The sequence below is a fragment of the Vespa crabro genome, chromosome 14, assembly GCF_910589235.1.
Source record: "Vespa crabro chromosome 14, iyVesCrab1.2, whole genome shotgun sequence".
NCBI classification, from domain to species: Eukaryota; Metazoa; Arthropoda; class Insecta; order Hymenoptera; family Vespidae; genus Vespa; species Vespa crabro.
Window position 1 is genome coordinate 2,105,273 of NC_060968.1, and position 16,810 is coordinate 2,122,082.

Here is a 16,810-nt window from a genome sequence, read left to right on the forward strand (position 1 = left end):
TCTCTATTTCTCTCTTTCTCTCTCTCTCCCTCACTCCTTTTCACTCTCACTCTCACTTTCACTCTCACTCTCACATACACACATTCTCTCTCTCTTTCTCTCATTTCGTATAATATCAAGAAACTCATATAATCGTATCTTACAATACTAAGATCAAGAAAAAGAGAGAGAGGGGGGGAGAGAGAGAGAGAGGAAGATACTCCTTCTAATGATTTCGAAATTATAGTGAGGAAGGTCACATAAATTTAACGTCGTACTTTAAAATATTTCTCCTACGAAAACGAAATTTACATGTATATATATAAACAATATTTATAAGTAAACATGACAATAACAACAACAACTATGACGCATAGATCGTACCACAAATAATCAACGAACTTTGACTTAGAAACTGAATCTAGTGCGTCGTAGGATATTATAACAATTCTTTTCTTATCAGATCATATCACAATTTTTCTTCTCGTTCTTTCATATATGTTGTTTTGTTTTTCTTTTTTGTTTTCTTTTTTTAACTTTCACTCTTTTTACTTTACTCCTATCCTCATCCACCATCCCCTCTCCCATCGACTCGCCGCACGCTTTTAATTCGATGTCTTACGTTTTACGAATTTTTATTTTGTATTTCTTTTTTTTTTTTTGCCTTTTCTAATGTTTTTCTTTTACTTGTTATTTTAATGGAATCATTCTTAATTCGAAATGAATTAATACAAAAACTATTAGGAAAAAGCATGATCTCGTAACGTGTTTGTATAAGAGCTCTTATATCACCTCATTTGACCTTTCGATTGAATACGAAACATATGTGTAAATAAATAGAAATATATGTCTAATTTAAAAGTATATAACATCGTCCAAGGTAAGTTAGTTAACGTAATTAATACCTCGTTATTTAGTTTTAAACATCATTATGATGATAAATATGGCCTGATATATATGAATATTAATTTTCTGTCATACTTAATTTCTTTAAATCTAATTAATTGTCTTTACTAATTAACTCTACTTAATCTCAAATAGATCACATTTTAAAAATTTCAATATCAAATATCTAAAATGTAATATATCCAATTGAACTATAATTATCATTTTTTTGATAACTGATAAGTAATCTCAATTCTTATTTATTAAATCAATCTATTATTTGTATTATTCACTAAATATTATCGATAGCATAATTCATATGAAAAAATTTTTAATGAATATGAATAACAATATAAATAACACTTACTTTTGTAATTAGACCATGATAAAATATGTTGGAGTTTCTGTTCGACACGATTTGTTATGATTCAATCTCATTACAAACTGGTTCTCAAACGTACCTCGATTACAATTACCTATTACGTACATTTGCCTTTTACATTCTAATCTTATCGATTATTCTACGATCCATTAGTCGTCGCAAATTATATAAAATCATAATGATATTTTTCTTTATTTCTTTTCTTTTGTCCTTTTTTTCCCACTTTTTTTTTGTTCTTTTTTTTACTCTTATCTTCAGAAAAATGCAGCACGTTTTATTTTGTTTTTCTATTTTCTATTTTTTTTATTTACAAGGTGTTATATGATCCATCTCGATCATTTTATTCATTACACATATCTCCATTATCGATAATATAAAATCGTTTTTATTTTTAGTTTAATCATTTAATATCGAAAGATTAACAATAAAATTCGTAAAAAAAAAAACAAGGAACATCCACGAATAAATATAGAAGATTTTATATTAAATATATATATATATATATATATATATATATATATATATATATATATATATATATGTACACACACACACATACACTAACTATTATTAATATATACATATATATATATATGTGTGTGTGTACTTAATTTATAGTATTATATTATATAAATATATATATATATATATATATATTATATATAAAATTTATATATTATTTAAATATATGTATTTATATATGTATATAAGTATACAGGAAAAATACTTAATAAGATAACAATTCATTATTTCTTTAATCTTTGGAAAACATAAGTAGAATATACATGCATACATATATATATATATATATATATATATATATATATATATATATATATATATATATATATATATATATATATATATATATATATATAAATATATATATATATATATCGTTGTGAAACAAGATCAATAATATACAAATGACAATATCGATTACTACTACATTAAATTTTACTTAAAACAAGCCGCAGGGGTTCTTCCTTATCATTGACCTCGGATAAATTATCTAACACAAATAACGAACATAAAAATAGAATAATATTGCGCAAAAACTCGCTCGTCAAAAACATTCCGAATGATTCGTTCTAAATTGTAATAAATGAAATTATCCATTATGTGCAATTACGATTTTTCAAAAGTAAAAGAAAATAAAAGAAAGTATTACATTTAATTTTTACATGTAAACGTAAGAAGAGATAACAAAAACAAAAATATGATTATATTTAGATCGAATATTTTTTTTCCCCTTTTTGTTAATCACTTGTGACTATAGTGAATCGTCAAAAAAAAGAAAAAAGAAATATTCGCATAAGTTTATTCAAAGTATATTTTGAAAATCTTTTTTTTTTTTTTCTTTTTTTTTTCATATATACTCCATAATATTTTTATGTTCATACTCTATACTAAATTATAACAATTCTCATATTAATGTCAAAGTAGGTAGAATTATTGAAAAAACATATAATATACCCTTTTTTCCTTTGAATAAACACGAATTTTTCGACAATATATACCATATTTGCTTTTCTTATAAATAGATCACGTTGGCATTATATTCTAAAAAATGAGATAAAAACCGAGATGATTATTTACTTTACGTATCTTATTTAATCATTTATTATACTTCCGATACGCTCCGTTGCTAAAGAAAATCCATAGCTCATCGTTTTTTAAATCGAGAATTCTTGGTAAGATCAAAGTTATTATATTCAACAACAACGTATTGCTTCTTGGTACAATTTCAAGTTAGAGTCACTTATAAAAGTTGTCAGAAATATTTCGCATAAGAATATGTGTGATACATTTAATATTCAACTATCATGATGCACATCATTATCGGTACAATATTATAATAAAAATTCTATTTTTATTAAGCTTCCAATCAGTAAGATATAAATAGGTGTATGTATGCGTGTATGTGTGTGTGTATGTGTGTATATATGCAAAAAGATGTCAAATGTTTCTATCTAATCGATTAATTAAAATAATTTAAATATTCCCGCGCACTGGTCCGTGAGTAAAAGTGACATCTATATCAAAGTTGCGACCGCTCTTAACTGGACAATGTACTGTCGATAAAAACGCATTTAACATTATCGAGCAACTCTGATATCAATATATATCGAAGGTATATCACATATGTACCGTTTTGTTAAGTCTCTCAAATCCAATTTGTAGGAGAATGAGATTTGTTGTTAATTAATTTTGTCGGCTTTATCGATAAAAAATAATTACGATAAAAAATTAATAATCAAATTGTGCGTAAACGTTCGGTCTTGCATCGTTAATATTTATTTACATAAGAAACACATCAATTTGTTTTTAAGTAATATAGAAAATAATATTTTTTTTGTTTGTCATAAGTAATAAGAATTTTTGTTTCTTTTTTTTTTTTCTTTTTTTTTTTTAATTATAGAGAAGTTTAAGTAAAGTCAAGTGCATCAAAAAATATTTATCAATCATTCGTCAAGTACGTGAAAAGAAAATCCCAAAGGATGTCTACGTTGGAAGATAAAATTTTAGGAGAGAAAAGTCATTACTATTGTAGTAGCTCCAGCGATGATGAAAATGATAGTGAGGATTTTGATAAAGAAGTTGATAAAGAAGAAGACAAATATATAACACGTTCAGATGCATCTTCTTACTCCAATGCACCTTCTTATTCAGAATGGGATGGATCCTCCAGTAATACAGGACCAAAAGGTGTCCTTAAAGTAAGTCTTTTATTTAGAACAAATATATATATATATATATATATATATATATATATATATATATATATATATATATATGTATATATGGAAATGATCTTTTTAATAATATCATTTATTTTCAAAGGATTGGCAACGATTCAAACAAATAGAAACAGAAAAACAAGCAGTACTTGCAAAAGAGAGAATAGAATTAATTAAGAAATTAAGTCTTTCATGTCGCACTGATTTAGATGAAGAAAAAGAAAAATTGGAAGAAACAGATCCAGAACTTGCTGATCTATTAACAGATGAATTTCTAATAACTTATCAAAAACAAAGAATGAAAGAAATGCTTGCAAAAGCAGAAAAACTACGTTTTGGACAACTCATTAATTTAGAAACAGCAGATCAATTTGTAGAAGCTATTGACAATGAGGATAAATCAGTGACCATTATTATTCATATATATGAAGATAAAGTTATTGGATGCAAAACTATGAATGGATGTTTAACAGCTCTTGCAGAGGATTATCCTTTTGTCAAATTCTGCAAAATTTCAGGTATACTTTTTTATTTATTTATTTATTTATTTATATTAAAATATTATACATCTTTTTATCATAATCATAACTAATCAAATAATTAAAAATATTTAGGATCTGTGGCTGGATTGAGTAAACATTTTAAACAGAAGGGTGTCCCTGCTTTATTAGTCTATAAACAAGGACAAATAATTGGAAATTTTGTCCAATTGACAGAACAATTGGGATCAGATTTTTATGCTTCTGACGTAGAATCATTTTTAATAGAAAATGGAATGTTAGCCGATAGAAGCTGTGTACCTAGCATTATTTCAGGCATAAAACAAGAACCATGTTAATAAGAATGTACTTTATTAAGTAATAAGTAAAAACATATTTCTAAGCATCATTTATTCTATAAATCTTCATATGCAACATAAGCATTCACATTTGCCGATTCATTTTCTATATATTGTTTATAGATTATATTTATTTCTATTAAATAAAATTTCAAAGTGTTATCCAATTACAAATAATTAAAACAAATATAATTAGAATCATAGATAAATATAATTAAAATATAATTAGAAATAATTATAATCATTATATTAGAAATATTATCATAAACAAGTAAAAAAAAAAAATATACATATATTTTTTCAAAGCATTTCCATAATCTGTTTTTTCTTTTTAATAGCACTACAGAGGTGTAAGTATGTCTCTAAAATATTATCATATTCTGTATTTTCTAAATCACGATAAAGCTTTTCCAAAGATTTCTTTCTTTTAATTTCTTTACTTATTTCTAACAATTTATCGTCTAAAATTTTATTTAATATTCTATACGAATCGATTGTTTTTGGTGTCTCTGTATACATTTTGGTTAAGCAACTTATTTTAGCTACATTAGTTTGTACTTCAATTACTTCCGATTTTAATAACAAGATCTGTGCTTTTTTATTATACACTTCATTTATATCTGTATCTTTTAATTTCCTCCATTCATTCATCATATCCATATATTGTGATACATAATTTTTATATTCTCCACAAATATCCTCAAATTTATCTATCCACTTTAATATTTCAAAATCTGTGTTTTCTTGTAAATAATTATTACCATTAAATCCATTTAATCTTTGAAGCTCTTTTAAATTACCACCCAATTCCTCATATCTATGACAATAAACATTACATTATTTATCTGAATGATATAAATTGGATATAAATAAATTGTTACTTACTTTATCATATAATTATGTATTTTTTCATGCATTAGTGCTTCTACAGAAGCTTTTATATTTAATTTTTCCTCATAACTCAGTTTAAGATCAGGAAAATCTTGTATGCCAAGTATAGTTAAATCTTGTAATGTGTGTTTAAAAGTTATTGAAAGATTTTTTATCTTATTTATTTCATATGATTCTAATAATTCTTTTAACTTCTCTATAGTTTCTTCAGAAAGTGTAGAGTTTTTATTCGAACATAGTTCTTTTATACAGTCGAAAATCAATTTTGCCTTTGCATAATCACTGATACTATTCTGACATGTAATAAATAATTTCGTAATATCCTTAATATCATTACTATCTTGATCTGTACTTGTTGTACCTTTACTATTTTCAATGAAACTGAAATGATCCTCTAGCTCGTTAGAAAGTAAAATTGAATCTAATTTACCCATTAATCGTGAACTTAACGAAATTCGTGATATGGTAGATATATCTAAAAATTAAATAAATACATTTTTTATATGCTTCCTCAAAATAATTTATATTTGTCTCATACAGATTACCTGATAATTGACTTATATCGGGATTATTCATGATTTCTATCGTGTAGCACTTAAAAAATATCGAATATTTAATAACTGAAAAGTGAAGGTAATATCGGCACAATATCTCGTAAAAAAAATATATATATATATATATATATATGTGTGTGTGTGTATATAAATGTATTGTTAGTTTGATGAATATTCAAAATATAAATTATTAGCTTTGTGATGTTTATTATGTTACATATTTGTGGTGTTTACCACCTTTCATATGTAACGTATACGACTTCAGCGACAAGCACGGATAAAATATGAACTGCACGTTTAAGAAGTATGCACATTGTAACGGTGAATAAGTTTGTTAGGTTATATCCCGCTCGTGCGTAATTAAATTAATGAATTTAACAATCGAATTAATATATATCAGAGAATTTAGTATATAATAAAGATAATAATAATATATCTGACGAAAGCAAGAAAAAATACTTCTCTGAAGGTAGATTAATTACAAAAAATTTGTTTACTTAATTGTTACAATCATTATATCTTTTATTTCTATTATAATTTTTATTTAAATTTATATAAATAGCTAAAATCGTGTATTAGCACGATATTATTTGCAATGCATAACATATAAAATATAACATAAAAAAAGATAATAAAAACATTAGTAGAAGAAAAATCGATGAAACATATTTTGTATTCTTAAGTATATGAATATGATGGCAAAGAATACAATAGTACAATAGAAAATATAATATTTAATCAAAAAAATATAAATATAAATAAACAAAAATAAATAAGAATAATAATGAACTATTCTTATTGAGACTTTTCTTTTATCAATTCAAATTGATTAAATGTTTAATTAATTTCTATGTAAAAATATAATGGAAAAACTCTTGGAAATTTCTTTTTACAAACGATCATTTGGATTATTATAAGAAAATCATGAAATTTCGTTTATAATTCAAAGATTATTTATCTTCTTGTTCATTTTTTATTAGAATTCAGAAATATTCATGAATATCGATGTATATCAAAATGCAAATAATTATTAACGCATACGATGAAATAATAAGATTTTATCCTGATCTTATTAATCAAAATATAAAGAACTAATCCAGAAATAAATTTCCGAAGAAAATTCAGTCAAACACTTTTTTACTAATTAATTACAGTCAATCGCTCGTGCCAATTCGGGAATCTTCATGTCCTCAACATAATTGAATAATTGAAGGAATTTAAAAATTCACTTACTACTTAAGATGTTCTGCGATGGCTCCAAAACACACGTCCACGATTTAAATCGAAATTGAGGGTAAATGGATTCGTAGATGATTGAAAATCAGAGATAGATCAAAATTGATCGAGATTCTTCTCTTCAATGATGCACTGACTTTAATTATTTATTAACGAACGATCGATGAATTTACTTCGCAAAACTCTATTGTCTTTTATAAATATAATCTATCATTTTTTTTACTTTTTTTTGTTTTTTTTTTTTTTTATTTTTTTTTATTTATTTATATTTTTTTTATTTTTATTTTTGCCATACAAATTCATACTCCATTTCATCATTGCTTCGCGCACCATTGCAGCGATGTTTTGAAAAAAAAAAGAAAAAAGAAAAAAATATATATATAAACGTAATTATTGCTATTAATAATTATAATAAAAAATTGTAGAAATTATTGAAGAAATGTTTGAAATAAAAATATACTTAGTTTAAGTCTTCAATGATGTTTTGTACGATGTGTATATCTCTTCACGTCACAAAATGACGAAGAAAAATTATAGATGAATTTTTTATAGCGATCAAAATTTTCATTTACTTCGCGATCAAAACGCTCCTTGTACTTTGCAATTTTTGTCTTTTTATTTAACAACACGAACACATTTTTTTTATATAAACACACAAACTCCTCCCAATCCATCGCGCACATTTGCAATGACATTTTGAAACGATAAAATAAAAATAAAATTATTAATATCGTTAATAAAATTATAAGAGAAAAAATTATTGAATTTATTGAAATTAAAGAATTTTTATGTTTACTCATAGGAATGCAAAAAGAGAAAAAAGTATTCGTTAAAGAATACGAATAATTTTATGTTAAATTAGAATTATTTTATGTTACAAGTTATGTAAAGTTTAAAAGAATATGCAGAGTTGATTATTATATATTATAAATTATTATTATATAAATGTTAATAACTGATATAGTTCGCTATATTGTTATGGATATCTTAAATGTATGTTAAATAATGTAAAAAATTGTTTATTCTAATCTATGAATACGGAATAAGAGAAACACGATGTTTACTGTTTAAGATTCAATGATAGATTGGATTAATCGTCATCTATCAAAATTACTCGAATCCTTTTTTTTCAATTATTTTTTTACGATCACTAACGACAATGAGAATAAAATTAATTTATTCAAGCTTACTTACATGAAAAAGATGAACTGGCATGTTTTTTTGTCGAAATACGAACTAACTTGATAAGTGTCGAAATATTTTTTTTTTTTTTTATAACACTATTACTACGACTTAAATTTGAAAATTTTTATCCAACAATCGCGCGCGAACGAGTCAAATAAAATTATTTAATATTTAAGAAATTCATTTTTATTCATAAACTATTCTCGAAGAAACAACATTTTTTTGAAAATGCGATTTTTTTCAAGAAAAAAAAAATAAAAAAAAATAAAAAAAAAATAAAAAATGAAGCTTTTCTAAAAACTCGACGTAACCATGTTTTCATTTTAAAACTTCATCTTAAAAATGAGATCTTGTTCATAAAAATAGTTCAAAAATTATGTCTATAGTTATTGTTAGCATAGATGATTATCAGAAGTCATAAATAGTTTTAATATAAACCGGCAAAACGTGTCGTTCGCAGCGCCATCTAAAACTAGTGACTTATCAAACAAGAACCAATAAGAACGAAGCTTTTGAATTAACCCTAATTGTATTAGTACTAGTTGATGAATAGTTTTACTTTTTTCATTGTTACAGTTGGTGCAGTAATTGCTATTGCGCAGTCTGAGTAAGATTTAAAATTTATTTTACGAATTTTCCAGTATCTAAAAGTAAAAATATGAACAGAGTTCTTCAGAGTTCTGGTGTTCAGAGGAACGATATTCTTATATCATTCTTAGTACGAGATTTTAAATTATTATTTCTCTTAAATAACTTTTTAACTTATATTTTAGATATAATCCAATAACCCTTATGTTAGTTATCTATTTTTTTTTCTTTCCTGATATGTTTCTAGATAGTATATAAATAATTATATTTATTAGTATTATATCGTAAAATTAAAGATAAAAAAATTGTATATTTTTAATTATATATATATATATATAAACTTTAGAGGTTATATATGGTGTGTCGACTATCCATATAAAATTGAGTACAGTTATTAGTAAAATATTTATTTAAATATTGTATACTTATTTTAAAGAGATAATAAGAAAAAGAAGCATGTTTAGGTAGTAGGTACAGCAGAATTACGTGAACATATATCTGATGGGCTTCATAAGTGTGCAAAAGAAAGAGAATGGCGTATAGAAGTACATAAATGTGAATCCATAATTCAGGTATTAGAGAATAATATTTCTATGTGCATTGACTTCATCATCTTCGCATTTGATTCACGAATGTCCATATCGTTGGAACAGGTAAATAATTCATTTTTGTTATTTCTATTTCTTTATTATTTACTTATTGTTATTATTATTTTTTATAGATCAAAATAAATATAGGTTTAATAGATGATCATTTTATAATCTCTGGTGCTTGCTGTTTAGTACATGGTAATGGCATATTAGATGTTATGGGTTTTGTATTTCACAATTTAAAAGAAATACGTAATAAGTATAACATTCGATTTTTATCTGCGAATGCTTTTGTAAGTTACAATAAGAAATGATCATATTGATACTTAAATATATTATATGATTACAAAGTACTTTATTTTTTCAGGATTCTAATAATTGTATTAACTTGGGAAATAGAATATTAAATGTAGCATCAACGATATTAGGTTTAGAAAGTCGAATACCTACAATAGCGAATATACCATAAAATTATTACTATAGTATTGACTGAATAATATATGTATATATACATTCGTTCACATAACATATTTTGTAACCTCTTTTAATGACATGCAATTTAAATCCCTCTTGAATCTGTCATTACTGGTTGAATTTTGATTTGCAAGGCAGTGCCATCTATTGGACTTACCTATATACTAACATACATAACCGTAGCCAATCAGCACGAACCGAAGTTGGTAAAATGTTTTACCAACCGAATGAATTATAGTTTTTGTTTACGATTCAGCTTGTACACCCTGGGTTCAACTCATTCAAGTTTGATTTCGTGGCGGGTGTTCATTGCCCGCCTGACGCTCTAACGCTTGGTCGTCTTTTTTTTCGCTACGTTATAACATAAATTTAATACTTTGAATGTAGTTCAGTCGTTAAACGAACAAATAGATAATTTTATTGAACACTGTTTATAAATGTATATCATAAAAATCTTTTAAATAATATTTATATTATTACAAAAATATATTTTTGTTAATTTGAATAATATATATATATATATATATATATATATGTATATATATATATATATATATTATTTAGTCCATTAATATATCATTTCTAAAATGAAAAGGACTTCAAGTAAATGCCAAGCATATGCGTCCAGTTTGGAAGACAGTGAAAATGATAGCGATGAAACTGAATGTAGTATTGGTAGTAATTCTACAGCTGGTACTCATCGTAGTGATACACCTACACGTAATGCTCGCTATAGAAGGAAAGGCAGACGGAGAAGTAAGACAGCAAAGTATAAACCTTGCACTGATAAACCGTTATACAAATATTGTTGTAGTATCAAAGAAGATCACGGACAACCACTCTTTGGAGTACAATTTAATCATCATTTAAAAGAAGGTGAACCATTAATATTTGCCTCTGTAGGAAGCAACCGTGTGAGTATTTATGAATGTCCAGAAGGTGGGAATATTAGATTACGTCAGTGTTATGCCGATCCTGACTCTGAAGAGAATTTTTATACATGTACTTGGACTTATGATGATTCTGGTAAACCATTATTGGCTGTGGCAGGATCTCGAGGTGTAATAAGAGTTATTAGTTCTGTAACTATGACTTGTATTAAACATTATATTGGTCATGGTCATGCAATAAATGAGTTAAAAACTCATCCTAAAGATCCAAATATATTACTCTCTGCATCTAAAGATCATGCATTGAGATTATGGAATATAAAAACAGATGTATGTATAGCAATTTTTGGTGGTGTTGAAGGCCATCGAGATGAAGTGTTAAGTGCTGATTTTGATATGAAAGGTCAGCGAATTATTTCTTGTGGAATGGACCATGCTTTAAAACTTTGGTCATTGGACAAGCCAGATATGCAAGAAGCAATTAAACAGTCATATTATTGTAATCCTAGTAGAAATGGAAGACCATTTGACTCTATACTTCAACATTTTCCAGACTTCACAACACGTGATGTACATCGTAATTATGTGGATTGTGTTAAGTGGTACGGCGATTTTATTTTAAGTAAATCTTGTGAAAATTGTATTGTATGTTGGAAGCCAGGCCGTCTTGAAGACACTCAATTACGTAATGGAGAAACTAGTGCTACTGTTTTACATCGTTTTGAATTCAAAGAATGTGATATTTGGTTTATAAGATTTTCTATGGATTTTTGGCAACGTACTATAGCATTAGGAAATCAAGTAGGTAGGACATATGTATGGGATTTAGAAGTTGATGAACCTGGTCAAGCACGTTGTTATTCCTTACAACATCCACGCTGTACAGCTCCAATACGACAAACTAGCTTGAGTCGAGATGGCAATGTACTATTATGTGTTTGCGATGATGCTACAGTATGGAGATGGAATCGTGAACATTGATATATTGTTATATTTCAATTAACTAATAGATTAAATGCAGGAAAACTTGTTGTGATTCAGAGAAACATATTAATTTAGTACATATTTTATACATAAACACATGATATTTGTAACAATTTTACAATTATATTAATGGTTCAATCAAATGACTTTGACATTTCATATTTTTCTATATACAATCCATTATAAACTAATTCCAAAAATAAACTGATCTTTTCATAAATAATACATTTCTTAGTAATAGCTCAAAGTATTTAAGAGATAAATTTTTTTTTTTTTTTTTTTTTTTTTTTTTTTTTTTTTTTTTTTTTTTATAAAGAATCTTGTTTAAATATTATATATATATATATACACATAATGTTTATATTTTTTATTTTATATATTATTTATGCATATAAAAAGAACTAAAATATTTCATTATGAAATACAAATTTAAGGATACATTGGTTTACTTTTTAATTGAATAAAATTGTCTTGGGAAAAAAATCTATATTTCTTGCGGCATTATTGATTTTCGCGCCATTCAATAGTTCTATACGTATTTTATTTTAGAATGTTGGTACTTTCCTCACGTTTACATGTGTGAATCATCATACGTTCCTCCTTGTAAAGTAGTTACTTCTACATATAAAATAAATTTGTGTATGGATTGTACATAAATACAAATTTGTTAAGTTATGACATTGCTTTTTTGATATTTATATATCAGTTTTTGTGTAACAATCTATATATATATATATATATATAGTTATTATAAACCGTATAAGAATTCATAATGGTAAATTAATATTTTATTAAATCATTTTTTTTATAGATTTATAAGTAAAATAAATTTAATAGTGAATATAAAAAAAAATTTGTTACGTTAATACCTGGTAAACAAAAAAAATAAGATATCAAAGTATGTAATTTAAATGCATATCAGTATCATCAAAATTAAACACTTATTAACATATACATGTTTTTAATATAATATTACGTTTGATTAGATTTTATTTATATTGGTTTAGATAAAAAAAAAATTTACATGTATTCCTTTTTATTAAGTTAATTATTATAATTATTATAAATAAATCATTTTTATATTAGATACAATTATGTTTTATATTTTGTACGCAATGTTAAAGTTAATCGTTTAACATCCATCAATTATATTTTATCAAATTTAATAATTTTTTTTTTTTTAGCACGGTCGTGTTAAAGTTCGCACAACTGCCGAACAAGAGGAAATAAAAAAGAAAGAAAGAGCAAAGAAATTAGTTCACTATAGAACTGCTATGACAGAGATATTTAGAAAGGTTGTTTTCAATTTTTATATAACAATTGAGAACTTTCATATTTAATGATTTAGATCTTTGTCTAAAGACATTATTCATGATCATGTTTAGAAATCATTTGCGTTCGATTTGAAAATTATACTATATAATGTAAAATATATGATGTAACCTTTTAATTATTTATTAACTTAGAAAATAGTTAATTTTGATAGGTATAAAGGAATTAAGTGTCATTTTTTTTTTGTTTGTTTAGAGAGAAAATAAAATATGGGACGACGAATTGTTATTATTAACGGAGAAAATCCTTTTACAAAATCCAGATGTTTATACATTATGGAATATACGTCGTGAAGTATTTCAAAATAATAAAAATAATATTTGGTAAGATTAATATTAAATAGAGAAAATATTTTCACTAATACGCGTTATATTTAAATGAATAAATTAATTTAAAATATAGGAACGAAGAAGAGTATACAAGTATGCTTGAAAAAGAATTAACATTGAGTGAGAATTGTTTAAAAAATAATCCAAAGTCGTATAGTGTATGGCATCAAAGATGGTGGGTAATGGAACACATACAAAAACCTGATTGGGAAAAAGAATTAACATTATGTACAAAATGTCTTAATCTTGATGAAAGAAATTGTAAGTATTATTATAAAACATATAAATAATTAAGAAGAATATTTAAATGTATATATAGTAATATATTCTATAATAATAGTAATATATTTTAATTTGATTCAGTTCATTGCTGGGATTATAGACAATATGTGGTAGAGAAAGCAGGAATATCTGATCATGCAGAATATGAATTTTCTACCACGAAAATATTAAACAATTTTTCTAATTACTCGTCGTGGCATTATAGAAGTAAAATTTTAACAAAATTATTTTATAACGACTCCGAAGAAACACCGGTTATGCAACAAAAACGAGAAGAAGGTTAATATTAAAATTGCATTACATACTCCTTACATTTCAATTAATTTTCTAATATCATTTTATGATTTAGAACTTGAACTCGTGATGAATGCAACATTTACGGATCCTAATGACTCCAGTGCATGGTTTTATCAAAGATGGCTTTTAGATAATTATAAACCTAAATCTCATAGTATATTATGGAGATCTCGTGTTACAAAAGACATGGTCATTGCTGTATTTAATAACGATATATCTGGTGAATCTGAAAATATTTCATTATTTGTAGATAATAATAAAATAGATATTCAATGGAAATCATACAGAGAAAAAATATTTTCTAAAATATGGACTGGAATTTTGTCTACTTCGTTAGAGAATTTAAGTGAATTACAAAACGTTTATATAAATATAAATGATAAAAATTATCAATTACATTACTCGCAAAAGGAATTCGCATGGATATATAAATCTGATTCATTGATAATTAATGAGAATCATAACAAGGAACAATTAAATGAACAATTAGAAAGTTACAAGCAATTAGCAAAAATGGAACCAAATAACAAATGGGCTATATTAATTGGTATCTTTCTTATGAAAAAAATTGATTTTATTAATTTTAATAATATTATATTAGAAGACCTAAATACATTATCGCGTATTGATTTTCTACGTTCAAATTATTATAAGGATTTACGTAAGTATATTATATATTAAAATATTCTATCTAAAAAAGTTATAAAAATCATAGATTAATATTAGATCGACAATAATTATGGTTTACGTTGATCTCAATTGATATATTTTTCATTTTTAGGTAGTAAATATTTATTGGAATATACATTTAAAAAAATATGGGAAGAAGAAAATGATTCAGAAATCCAAACAAAAATTGATTTATCTGGATTAAATTTAACAATGCTTCACAATAGTCATTATTTCACATTTTTTGAAGAAGTAAATCTTAGTGCCAATAATTTAGAAACATCGTTGAATCAACTCTCAAGTTTTCAATATTGTAAAAAATTATCCTTGTCTAGTAATCAGATAAAGTCTTTGAAACATTTTCCTACATTAAAAAATCTAGAGTTCTTATCTTTACGGAATAATGAAATATCAGATATAAATGAAATATTAGATCTCATAAAAAGGCACAATTTAATGAAATTAGATTTAAGGGATAATCCTATTTACGATTTGTATAAAAATGATCTAGGCATTGCTAAAGTTATTCAAACAAACGTGATATTGATTTGAAAATATTATAAAATTGAAAATATCGCGGTTTAATACAAAATTGTATTTCTTAAAATTATTCATGTACACATACATACATAAACACACACACACACACACACACATGTGTATATAAAAATTTTACATTGAATATAAATAATTTACTTTTTCTGAAAAAATTCAATTTCACTCAAAATCATTTAATAATAAAATTACATGAACTTCATTTTAAGTTATAAATTTGTAAATTTATCAATAGAGTTATTATTATAAAATCGATAACATTGCTTATAAACACTGTCTATCAAAAATTCGTTCAAACCTTTAATAATAAATTATTAAATAATAATAAAAGATATGTTATCACGAGTGATAAAAAGGATGACTTGTCGATAAGTAACACTGTCGCAAGCAACGTTATCGACGAAGTAAGAATCGTTGCCTATCATAGGCGCAACAAAAATATTCATATTAATAATGCAAGAAAATCGATAAAAAAAGATAAGGAAAGAGGGAGAGAGAGAGAGAGGAAGAAAGGTATGAAATCCAATCTAAAGGATGAAATCCAATTTAAAAACATATTGGAATAAAGAAAATAACGTGGCAATACATAAAACATTTCTACATTTCTATAAACAAATTGAAGAATCGAAGTATTTGAAATATCAATTTTTTGTTTCTATGAAAAAATTAATGATAAACTTCAAATACGATTTTAATCAAGACACGAGTAAAGGATACAAATTCGAACACGGATTGGACAAATGTATTTTAGGGGGGGGGGGAAGGGGAAACAAAATAAATAAATAAATAAAAACTAAAAAAAAAATAAAATAAAATAAAATAAATAAATGCATAATAAAAAAAGAGAATACATAAAAGAAACAGATTTAATTTCATACGGAGATATTTTTAATGAATGAATAATAGCAAGAAATTAAATAAAACGAAAGGAAGAAAGAAATAAAACAACGTAAAGAGAAAAAAGATGATGAAGTAGAAGAAGAAGAAGAAGAAGAAAAAGAAGAATAAGGGCAAATAAATTGGAAGGGAGAAAAAGCTATGATATGAGATGGTAACCTTCAACAAAGTTCGAATAATACGGTAGGGTGTCGTGGATGCGCATTGGCTTAGTAACTCCCCCGTATATGAT

At 25.0% G+C, this 16,810-nt stretch overlaps 5 protein-coding genes across 8 annotated transcripts; 4 read left to right on the plus strand and 1 right to left on the minus strand.

Annotated features, from left to right (window-relative positions):
• Positions 1–3,321: 3,321 nt before the first annotated feature.
• On the plus strand, positions 3,322–4,875 carry LOC124429171 (phosducin-like protein). 4 transcript variants are annotated; one of them, XM_046974090.1, is made up of 4 exons: positions 3,322–3,380; positions 3,669–3,966; positions 4,091–4,505; positions 4,602–4,875. In XM_046974090.1, the coding sequence occupies exons 2-4, from the start codon at positions 3,748–3,750 to the stop codon at positions 4,823–4,825; spliced, it is 858 nt and encodes a 285-aa protein (XP_046830046.1). In that variant the 5' UTR covers positions 3,322–3,380; positions 3,669–3,747; the 3' UTR covers positions 4,826–4,875. The 4 variants fall into 4 exon arrangements, with proteins under 4 accessions (XP_046830046.1, XP_046830044.1, XP_046830045.1 ...); XM_046974088.1 differs by having other exon boundaries at positions 3,376–3,510; XM_046974089.1 differs by lacking the exon at positions 3,322–3,380 and adding an exon at positions 3,389–3,578.
• Positions 4,876–5,016: 141 nt separating this feature from the next.
• On the minus strand, positions 5,017–6,511 carry LOC124429170. Its single transcript, XM_046974085.1, has 3 exons — positions 6,262–6,511; positions 5,711–6,191; positions 5,017–5,642 (listed from the first exon to the last, which is right to left on the minus strand). The coding sequence occupies exons 1-3, from the start codon at positions 6,290–6,292 to the stop codon at positions 5,126–5,128; spliced, it is 1,029 nt and encodes a 342-aa protein (XP_046830041.1). The 5' UTR covers positions 6,293–6,511; the 3' UTR covers positions 5,017–5,125.
• A 2,771-nt stretch (positions 6,512–9,282) lies between these two features.
• Positions 9,283–10,395, plus strand: LOC124429155. The gene is made up of 4 exons (XM_046974048.1): positions 9,283–9,409; positions 9,744–9,932; positions 10,001–10,162; positions 10,237–10,395. Exons 1-4 carry the CDS (start codon positions 9,350–9,352, stop codon positions 10,336–10,338), a joined length of 513 nt encoding a protein of 170 aa, XP_046830004.1. The 5' UTR covers positions 9,283–9,349; the 3' UTR covers positions 10,339–10,395.
• On the plus strand, positions 10,382–12,360 carry LOC124429154 (polycomb protein EED-like). Its single transcript, XM_046974047.1, has 2 exons — positions 10,382–10,782; positions 10,939–12,360. Coding segments are annotated over exons 1-2 (1,278 nt in total). The 5' UTR covers positions 10,382–10,780; the 3' UTR covers positions 12,215–12,360.
• A 370-nt stretch (positions 12,361–12,730) lies between these two features.
• LOC124429153 (geranylgeranyl transferase type-2 subunit alpha) lies at positions 12,731–15,792 on the plus strand. Its single transcript, XM_046974046.1, has 7 exons — positions 12,731–12,992; positions 13,402–13,512; positions 13,745–13,872; positions 13,952–14,139; positions 14,242–14,439; positions 14,510–15,118; positions 15,239–15,792. The coding sequence occupies exons 1-7, from the start codon at positions 12,990–12,992 to the stop codon at positions 15,676–15,678; spliced, it is 1,677 nt and encodes a 558-aa protein (XP_046830002.1). The 5' UTR covers positions 12,731–12,989; the 3' UTR covers positions 15,679–15,792.
• The last annotated feature ends 1,018 nt before the right edge of the window (positions 15,793–16,810 follow it).

Excerpts from the sequence above, each read along its gene's own strand:
- LOC124429155 (XM_046974048.1), top strand. The coding sequence starts at position 9,350 with ATGAACAGAGTTCTTCAGAGTTCTGGTGTTCAGAGGAACGATATTCTT. Across the intron at positions 9,410-9,743 it reads ATATTCTTATATCATTCTTA|GTAGTAGGTACAGCAGAATT; the intron begins GTACGAGATTTT and ends AAGCATGTTTAG. Across the intron at positions 10,163-10,236 it reads TTTTATCTGCGAATGCTTTT|GATTCTAATAATTGTATTAA; the intron begins GTAAGTTACAAT and ends TTATTTTTTCAG.
- LOC124429153 (XM_046974046.1), top strand. Across the intron at positions 13,513-13,744 it reads TGACAGAGATATTTAGAAAG|AGAGAAAATAAAATATGGGA; the intron begins GTTGTTTTCAAT and ends TTGTTTGTTTAG. Across the intron at positions 13,873-13,951 it reads AATAATAAAAATAATATTTG|GAACGAAGAAGAGTATACAA; the intron begins GTAAGATTAATA and ends TTTAAAATATAG.
- LOC124429171 (XM_046974090.1), top strand. The coding sequence starts at position 3,748 with ATGTCTACGTTGGAAGATAAAATTTTAGGAGAGAAAAGTCATTACTAT. Across the intron at positions 3,967-4,090 it reads GACCAAAAGGTGTCCTTAAA|GATTGGCAACGATTCAAACA; the intron begins GTAAGTCTTTTA and ends TTATTTTCAAAG. Across the intron at positions 4,506-4,601 it reads CAAATTCTGCAAAATTTCAG|GATCTGTGGCTGGATTGAGT; the intron begins GTATACTTTTTT and ends AAAAATATTTAG.
- LOC124429170 (XM_046974085.1), bottom strand. The coding sequence starts at position 6,292 with ATGAATAATCCCGATATAAGTCAATTATCAG. Across the intron at positions 6,192-6,261 it reads CGATATAAGTCAATTATCAG|ATATATCTACCATATCACGA; the intron begins GTAATCTGTATG and ends TTTAATTTTTAG. Across the intron at positions 5,643-5,710 it reads ATACATAATTATATGATAAA|ATATGAGGAATTGGGTGGTA; the intron begins GTAAGTAACAAT and ends TTATTGTCATAG.